Source organism: Solanum tuberosum, unplaced genomic scaffold (genome assembly GCF_000226075.1).
Source record: "Solanum tuberosum cultivar DM 1-3 516 R44 unplaced genomic scaffold, SolTub_3.0 scf00336, whole genome shotgun sequence".
In the NCBI taxonomy this organism is placed as follows: Eukaryota; Viridiplantae; Streptophyta; class Magnoliopsida; order Solanales; family Solanaceae; genus Solanum; species Solanum tuberosum.
Window position 1 is genome coordinate 389213 of NW_006239257.1, and position 9841 is coordinate 399053.

General features: G+C 36.6%; 2 protein-coding genes across 3 annotated transcripts; one reads left to right on the forward strand and one right to left on the reverse strand.

Moving 5' to 3' along the window:
• The first annotated feature begins 1315 nt into the window (after positions 1 to 1315).
• Positions 1316 to 6471, forward strand: LOC102588522 (mechanosensitive ion channel protein 6-like). The gene is made up of 5 exons (XM_006360829.2): positions 1316 to 3622; positions 4351 to 4474; positions 4759 to 5052; positions 5421 to 5623; positions 5767 to 6471. The coding sequence occupies exons 1-5, from the start codon at positions 1608 to 1610 to the stop codon at positions 6053 to 6055; spliced, it is 2925 nt and encodes a 974-aa protein (XP_006360891.1). The 5' UTR covers positions 1316 to 1607; the 3' UTR covers positions 6056 to 6471.
• Positions 6472 to 6504: 33 nt separating this feature from the next.
• Positions 6505 to 9496, reverse strand: LOC102588840 (pentatricopeptide repeat-containing protein At2g17033). Of its 2 annotated transcripts, XR_001475201.1 has the most exons (3): positions 9142 to 9496; positions 7634 to 8916; positions 6505 to 7468 (listed from the first exon to the last, which is right to left on the reverse strand). XR_001475201.1 is itself a non-coding variant. In XM_006360830.2 (2 exons), exons 1-2 carry the CDS (start codon positions 9424 to 9426, stop codon positions 7822 to 7824), a joined length of 1380 nt encoding a protein of 459 aa, XP_006360892.1. In that variant the 5' UTR covers positions 9427 to 9496; the 3' UTR covers positions 6505 to 7821. The 2 variants fall into 2 exon arrangements, 1 of the variants encoding a protein (XP_006360892.1); XM_006360830.2 differs by having other exon boundaries at positions 6505 to 8916.
• Between the last annotated feature and the right edge of the window lie 345 nt (positions 9497 to 9841).

The window sequence follows — 9841 nt, forward strand, 5'->3', positions numbered from 1 at the left end:
CCCCTTCTCTTTTATGATTGCTATATTTGTATACTCTTCTAATTTGCTGGGTAGATGACTTGCATAAAGTGACAGTCGACTGATATATTAATTAACCTTAGAAAAAGAGATCAATTCACCGTTCTTCTTGAGTTTTGCTATAAGTAGAACAATAACTTGTATAATAGTGATATCATGATGAGTCTTTATATTAAACTTGTAGTTGGAAACATAAAGAGTTTGTTTAGCTAAGCTTATGAGTTGGTCAAATTAGCTTATAAATATTTTTGACCTAATTATGTGTTTGGTAAATATCAAAGTAGTTATAAGTTAAAAGTTGTAAGTTGATTATACCCAACTTGTGGTTTTATAGTCTATGTATTTTTGGTTTGATGAGCCATTTATGACTTCTATCCCTGCTATCTCTCTATTCTATTTGCACAATTCGTCTTTTTGGAGGCATTTCTATGGCGTTCTCTGGGGTGAATAAGGCCATGTATGATATAGCCAAGATCCGAATAAAGACATTGGGCCCACTTGGAGCACTTCTCAATTGTGATGGAGTCGCACCAAGTTACGATCCGTTTTTAAACTAATTAGAAACGTCCAATAACTTGGCTATTTGTGAATAAGTAGAGTTGCCACCTGACTTTTATGCAATTAGAAAATCATTTTTTTTGGAAAGATATTTATGATAACCCTGTTTTAAAAACCAAAGAAAAGGTAAGGGTTCCGGCATTTTTCCGATGAAGATGTTAGACATTTAAAAAAATCCGTAAATGCAATTTACTGGCAGATTTAAAATATTTTGTGGTTAAAAATAAGTGTAACTTTTTTGTAAAGTAAATTAGAAAGGACTTGCATGAAAGAAAATGTTGAGCACGTACTTATTCCTATTACAAATTTTACTTGTGAGTAGAAGTTTTAAATGAGTTGGATTATAATCTGTATTTTAGCCTATTTCATTTCAATTTTAATCCATTTTAGTCTAAGCAATTTTTAAATTAATCTTATTTATTAATTAACTCAACCCATTTTAATTTGACTTCATTTAACACATGTACTCACAAGTAATTTAGTTATCACTTATTTGTCAAAATAGTTGATAACTCCTCCGTCTTCAATTGCTTTGTTCCAAAATCCATATATTTAAGAGAAAGCAAGCAATTGCTTCGTTCAATTACCATTTATTTTTGAGAATGTGACATGATAATTTTTAGGTAAAGATTTGAACGTGAACTAGAAAACCCTTCTCATGTGCTGCAACCCAAAAAGCAAATTTATCGCATGGTTGAAAGAAAAAAACTTGGCTAATTAACCTCCTCATTTATCGTTACATATACCATTTGTCTGATGTGAGTAAGTATTTATCGTGATTCTTTTTTCTTCTTTTTTTCCCATGTCAATACCATAATTAGTCAATCCCAAGAAAACCATATTTTATTTTACTTCTCTCAACACAACACAACATAAACTTTATACCCCACCTTCAATATAGGAATATAACGTTTTCCAATTGCAGCATTTCCCATAACCGAAGCATTCATCCAAAACCATGTTGTTTTTTTTCAGGCTGAAGGATTAGAGGAAATTAATTAAACCTCAAGAATACATAGGAATTATAAATCATGGATCAACTTTCTTCATCTCTCAAGAAATCATTAACACCACACGGTTCTTATAAGAAGGTCTCTGCTGCCCACGATATCGAAAACCAACCTATACTGGCTCATCGAAGCCCGGAAGCCCCGTCTTCTTCCTCCTCCATCAACTCCTCCTCGTTGACGACAAGGTCCTCCATTGATCTTAATGACCGACGAGAGGTCATTGTCAAGATTGATGGTGGAGAAAAAAACAATGGAAATGAACATAATATGTTATGGCACGAGACGAGTTATGAATTTTGGAGAGAAGAAATGAGTAACGGGCCCCAAAACAACGTCCCGAAGACATTCCAGCGTGGCAAGGACATGTCTGAGGATCCACCCTCCAGACTAATTGGACAGTTCTTGAATAAACAGAGAGCTGTTGGATGTGAAATGACATTGGACATGGACATGGAAATGGATGAGCTGAGGAGGCATCCGAAACCTGAAAATGATCATAGCGCTGCTGGATCCAGTCCCCTAATAAATTTCCCCCCTGATCACACACACAATCATAGTCATACGACATCAAGAGAACTTAGAGTTTCATTTCAGGATCCGTCACCATCTAGTAACGTGGTTGACATCGAGCCTGACCAACCTTATAATAATGATTCATCGAGCGATGAAGAGGATGGTGCAATTAGTGATGCAACACCCAATGAGCAAAAGCATCTTAACCGAAGAAGGACCATAAACATGAATAATTCTCCAGATGATAATAATAACAGCAACACTGCTTATTACACTCCTAAAAATGGTGCTGGTGAAAGTGATCAGGTGCTAAGGTGCACTTCGTTTCAAAGAAGAGCGAGTGTATTAGGGAGAGTAAAGACAAAATCAAGGCTAATTGACCCGCCGCCTGATATACCTGAGAGGAGATCAGGAAAAATAGGAAAATCTGGTCAATTAAAATCTGGAGTGTTAGGAAGAACTTCGGGGATGCTAAAGCCACCAGAGGAGGAAGATGACGATCCGTTATTCGATGAAGATCTTCCAGAGGAATTTAAAAAGGGCAAAGTTGATTGCTGGACGCTGTTACAATGGATAAGTCTTATTGTAATTGTTACAGCTTTAATCTGCACACTTACTATTCCTTTGTTGAAGAGCAGAATATTAAGAGGACTTCATTTGTGGAAATGGTTAGTTTTGGTTCTTGTTTTAATATGTGGGAGATTGTTATCAGGATGGGTGATTCGGTTAGTTGTGTTCTGTATTGAGAGGAATTTTCTATTGCGGAAAAGGGTACTATATTTCGTTTATGGTGTTAGAAAACCTGTCCAGAATTGTCTTTGGTTAGGGTTGGTTTTAATTGCTTGGCATTCCATGTTTGATCAGAAAGTTGATACAACTAATAAGTTCTTGGGGTACATCAATAAACTGATGATATGTATGCTAATTGGGACAATGTTATGGTTGGTGAAAACTCTCATGGTTAAAGTCCTAGCATCTTCATTTCATGTTAGTACTTTCTTCGATCGAATTCAAGAGTCATTGTTCAACCAGTATGTGATTGAGACATTATCAGGTCCGCCTTTGCTTGAAATCCATCGATCTCAAGAAGAAGAGGACAGAACATTGGCTGAAGTTTGGAAGCTACAGAATATTGCAGGGGCACAGTTGCCACCAGAACTTAGGCCCCCACTTGCTCCTCGATACAGTAGTAAAGGTGCAAGTGTTAATGGTGGGCAAACACCAACACCAAAACCATCAAGAACAGTAAGTATCGCCATTTCTGGTCCCTTGTCAAAAAATCCAGATGAACCGAACCAAGGGATATCCATTGATCATTTGCATAAGTTGAATCCCAAGAATATTTCAGCTTGGAATATGAAGAGATTGATTAAAATAGTAAGATATGGGGTAATATCTACGTTGGATGAGCAAATACATGATACCAAAAGAGAAGATGATTCTACTACACAGATAAGAAGTGAATATGAGGCCAAAGTTGCTGCCAGGAAAATATTCAGAAATGTTGCCAAGCCTAGGTCCAAGTAAGTAATTTCATAATTTCCAGGTACATCTAATTAATCCAAATCATTTTTCTAGAACTAGAAGACATCGAACTTCTTAGAGGTTAAAATTAAGGTAAGAGAGCACATTATTTTACTAGTTTTTGAAGACTTTCAAGAGCGAAACCTTCTCTTATTTTCCTGTGAGGACGAGACAAGTAGATTCTTTTTTTAGCTGAAAAAAGATAAATGAATATGGCCTCACAAAACAAGAAAAATAACAAAAAAGAAGAGAAAAAAGGAAAAACTAACCAGATCATTTGCAGCATCACATATTCATCAAGTTTCCTAGCTAGTCCTGCTGCTTCTTCCCCCTCATCTTGTGCTAATACAGATAACACAAAAGAAGACAGTATAGAAAGATACATATCTGTAATTTTCCACAGTTTGTGATCCTTTTACGTATCTTTCTTGTTAAATAATAGTACCTAATTTATGGAGATAACCATTTCATAGTCCTGATTCCTGAATTATGTCCAATTTTGGAATTACTACTGCTGTACTGCATACCGATATACAGCTTAGGTTTAGCCAGCTACCTGGTGTAGTGTGACTTTTATTAATCTTAATTCTTAAAGTTTTGATCAGTTACACTTTTCCATATCTTTTGATACTTGTTATGTCAGACAAAAGGATCATATACTTAAAAAAACAGTCAACTGGTCATATTACTTCAGTAAATTGAGTCCCAAACTTTGTTCTTCTAACAGGTTCATCTATCTGAAGGACTTAAGTAGCTTCTTGCGAGAAGAAGAAGCTTTGAAGACTATGAATCTTGTGGAAGGATCACCGGACAGAGAAAAGATCAGTAAAGCATCACTCAAGAACTGGGTGGTAAGAAATGATCATAGAAGCAATGGATTTAACATCTAAATCACTTTAAAGGAAATTACCCCCAATCAGTGGAACTAATATAACCTGGAAATAAGACAAGGACCCTGCAACAACAAGTTAAATTGCACTGACTGTATGCCAGTGGATACAAGATATATCCGCAAGGAGTTTAACTGTACCTTTTTGCTCATTAATTCTTGATGAAGTTGAGCACATACTCTTGTGATCTTATCAAATTGCATACACAAATAGGAGTATCAAATAACTATCCTTAATTTTTGTAGGTGAATGCATTCAGAGAACGGAGAGCTCTAGCTTTGACGCTAAATGATACAAAAACAGCAGTGAACAAACTTCATCAGATGGTGAATGTTTTAGTCAGCATCATCATTCTTGTCATCTGCCTTGTGATTTTAGGGATCGCAACCAGCAAGTTCTTGCTCTTCATCAGCTCTCAAGTCGTTGTTGTGGCATTTGTATTTGGAAACACATGCAAAACCATATTTGAATCTATTATTTTCTTATTTGTGATGCATCCCTTTGATGTGGGCGACCGATGTGAGATTGATGCAGTTCAGGTATATAGCATACTTTCTTGATCTTTTTTCCACTTTGAAATGTCTATTCAACCATAATAATACTCCATCCTTTTCATTTTACATGACAGTGTCAGATAAGTCATATAACTTAAGAAAGAAAGACTTTTGACACATACCAAAAGCACCGTTAGAGCTTGTGATCTTAAATGTGTCATGACAATTCTAGGGTTATAAGAGCATGTCCTTAAGGGTAAAAGGGGAAGTTTACGTTAAAAACTTTCCAAATATAAAAAGGTGTCATTCTTGTTAGTGTATTTATGTATCATATAAAATGGAAGAGTGGGAATATTATTGTTAGTGTATTTATGTGTTTAGTAAGGCCTGATTTATTTATTTTCAATTTTCAGATGATTGTCGAAGAGATGAATATTTTAACTACAGTCTTTCTGAGGTTTGACAACCAAAAGATAATATATCCAAATAGCACTCTTTTAACACGACCTATTGGTAATTACTACCGCAGTCCTGATATGGGAGACTCGGTTGATTTTACGGTCCACATTTCTACACCAGCAGAGAAAATTGCTGCTATGAAACAAAGAATAATCAGGTATATGTTTGTTCTTGTCATCCAATATAATCTTTTATCACCACTATGAGTACTTTGAAGTTTGAAGAAAGTATGTAGAACCTGGAAGATTTAAACAAGTATGAGTTATGATTGGACATAATCTTTGTGGTTTGCTATTGCAGTTATATTGAGAACAAGAAGGACCACTGGTATCCCTCTCCTTCGGTGGTGTTGATGAACCTAGAAGATCTAAACAGGTTGAAACTATCTGTATGGATCAGACATAGAGTTAACCATCAGGACATGGGAGAGAGATGGAACAGACGAGCGCAATTGATTGAGGAGATGATTAAAGTTTTCAAAGAGTTTGACATTGAGTACCGCCTGTATCCCATTGACATCAATGTTCGTGGTATGCCTCCCATTACCTCCAACAGGGTTCCCTCAACTTGGCCTACTGCTGGGAATTAAACATGAAAATCTAATAGGAATTGGCTCACAGATGCTCCAATTTCTAAAGGCGAGAGTTATATTTTTGATGTTCTTTTATTAGAATAGGACATTCAGGCCACGGGTTTTTTGGTGTCTTACCCTTGATGGTCTAGGCAGAAGTTGTTTTCCACTTTTGAAAGTAGACAAGTTTTCAATAATTAGCAGTTTTTCCCTTCTAACATAGGCAGATTCAGGATTTGCGATACAAAGTACCACTTCATCCACATAGTAACAATGGAAGTAAAATCAGTATAAATACATATACTATATTTTAAAAAATCATGCAATTATATAAAATAGCTTGAACCAGAAGTAGTGAGTGTGTCTCTATATGCTATTGAGGATGCACATCTATCCATGCCTATTATACCTGCTACGAAGATACACATCTATCCCTGCCTACAAAAGATGAATATATCAATCAAGGGGAGATAACAAGGATATTTTTATAATGTAGAATGAAAATGGATTACAAGAACATACAGTTCGGGGATGAATTGGGATCAAGTAAGATTGTAATATTGGAGGATTCACGTATAGACGAGCCCATAAAGCACAACATTTCTAGTAATGATAAATTTAATAGGAGCTGGCTTTAGCTAAATTACTTTGAAGTGAGATTCTTTTGATTAATAGTAAGCTAGCAAGTCCCCTTGCATTGAATATCGCTTTCGCAAGAAGGAAGTGGTTAGTTGAGTGAATTGCATTCAGTTGCCCAAATTCTTTAGTACAGGGATCCTTTCCACCTACTGATCATTGATCTAATATTTATTATCATACCACGAATAAAATAATGGGACATAACTTCCTGCTGACCTTGCTTAAAATCTGCGGCTGGACATCAGAAATACTGAAGCACGGCTGCACAGAATTATTGTTCATGTTGGAGCTACATCATTATTGCCTCTTGCTGCGGAGACCAAGATTGTTCTTTGATACTTGTTGGAGAGGTTCCTACTTCTTGACCCAAAGAACTTGTAAATACTCCTTAGTCCACCGTTGGTCTCACAAATCTTGCAGAGTGGTGGATGTTGAATTATTGCTGACAGTTATTTGGATACCATCATGAGACAGAATGACAATACTTTTGCTACCCAATGTTTCTCTATGGAGCTGTAGACATTGTAATGTGGTTGGTTAGGTAGAGCAATCTATGCTGCAAATAGGTTTTGCCCTCGTGTTTGTCTTCCACTATTATGAATAATCACCCAAACAAGGACCTTGATCTTTAAGAATTTGCTTATAAAGCCTGCGAGAGTAATGATTTCATATATTGCTTACACAGGATATCTGGCAACAATTTGTTTCTCCATTTTGCGTGCCAAATGCTGTGATTGCTTACTTCTGAGCTGCATTGAACTGCTTATGCAGCTCGATTTGTTTGTTGGACTTCTATGCAGGAGATTTGCAATTGTGAAACACAGGTAATTTAGGCCAATAACCAAATATTAAATGCTAGAACAGCTCATGATATTCAGCAAAATTTTAGATGCTTCAATAGCTGATGATAATTGTTCAACAAAAAGCGACATGCTTCAACAATTAATGATGATTTACCTTTCTCTTATCAGCTGTCTCGCTATTGTAACAGAAAAGTGCATGTTTGAGGATATCAGATGATCGTGTTTCTACTCAATCATAACCAACTGGTATGATAAGGATCAATCCATTCAACCTCTTCTGCTTCTTCTTGCGGTCTTTCATGATATCATCTTAATGTATTAAACATCTAGGACTTGTGGCTGTCATGATATCCTTTCATGTGTAGTGGCATTATAATTTGATAACCACTCCATGAAACTCTTTCCCTTAGCAATGAAACATCCAATGTTCTTCCTATCAATCCTGAGTGGACATCCAATCCGCAGTAAAATTTCCTTGATCAACCGTTTCACAGGGGATTCTCCTCTAACAACACTGTGTTTTCCTGCTCCACACACCACTATGATTTCACCTGGAAGAACACGATTTTCAGCAAGAAACTTGCATTGAAGCTGATGAAACCATTGTAATATGATCACATAAGCAGAGGTCAAATGCATCCCATGCAAGTCCAACTTCAACTCTGAAGGCTTCCACTGCATTGTCTCCTCCAAAACCGAGGATCCAACCAATATATTAACTAAAACCGCTTCATTCTCATCCAGATTGCCCATTAACTCTTCCAAAGAAAGAGGGACACTCTTCAGATCTTGCAGTAATAGACTAATTGTTGGGCAGGAATTCAAAACTGAATTGTAAGTTCTAATAGAAAATGGAACACCTGAAGCTTCGATTTTTTGGAGCGACGAAACCACTTCTGACAACTCATTGTGAGATCCAAATGAATTAAGCACCATATTCGAGCTAACTGTATCTAATTGAAAACCCATACTCTCCATTTCAACTACAATCCTTTTCATATCTCTCAAGTATCCTGATTTCCCATATGAATAAACTAGAGACCTAAATTCAAACTTTGACAATTTCAGTCCTAATTCCTTCATCTCTTCCATCAATTCCTCAGCTTTACGCGGTAATCCAATAAGACAAAATCCTTCAACCATTGAGGCATACCCTCGTTGCTTCAAATAAACAGACGAGGAACGCAAGAGAACAAGCTTCAGTTTTGTACAAAAATCCAAAACTCCTCTCTCCGAATTGTGCTTAGATTGTGAATGGATTAATTGAGAGTAGAAACTGCACAAATCTCGTTCTCGGCTTCCCAATTTAGATACCGTTTCAGTAACTAGGGTTTCAGCTTCATCAAATCTCTCTAGCTTGTAAAGCAATGCAACCAAGTCTGCCACTAGTTTCGAGTTCCAATCAAACCATGACGCTTCACTGATTTCCAAATACAACTGCAGAAAGCATTTTGCTTTGCATTTAATCAAACTTATCGAAAACAAGTATGACAAAATTGAAAACACATAATGATACAGCTGAAAACAAACAATTTGCTTCGCATTGAGTCATACTTAGCCGTGATCAGTTAGAAGGAAAAAATGAAAAACATAACTGCAAATAAACATTCTGCGTCACAGTGAATCGAGGACAAACTGAAATACATGATAAGAGAGACGTACGGGGAGGGCAAGAGAACAGAGGCGATAATGAGAGGTAGTAGTAGGAGATACAAGGTGAGATAGAGTACTGAGAGCGACGTGTTTGGAAGATGAGGCGACGAATTTGCGAAGTAAGTGGCGGGTAGCGGAGATATCTTCGGAGTCGGCGGCGATAAGGGTGGAGAGAAAGCGGTGGCCTTGTTTGCTCAATGAGCACCGAGGACATGGCCGTGGACGGCGGTTCCAGAGGCTTAGCCGGTGACTTAACAGTTGTGCCGGCGCCGGAAGTAGGATACTTCCAATCATCTCAAGAGATTTAGGAATTAATCAATCAATTAGTACTATCTTCCTATCACTATGATACTCCAATTTTAACTGTACGGGCAGTTGCTTCGGTGTGGCATGTCAATTGGGCGGATTGGGTTAAATTTAGATGGATTGAATTAAATTTGGACTAGTTAAAATGAGTCGAGCAAATAAACAGGTTAAGATCTAATGAGTTGGGTCAAAACGGGTTAGATAACGAATTAGTAATGAGTCATAACTCAACCCGTTTAATTTTTACTAAGTTTTAATAGCTTTATTTGTTATTTTATACTCCTTTTTAGTACCTAAAAAATATTTTGGACATAAATTAATTAGATTTGGGCTAAATCGTAACATGTGCTCTATAGCTTCACCTTGCGTAAGGATTAAGTTTTAGTATATGTTAATATATTTA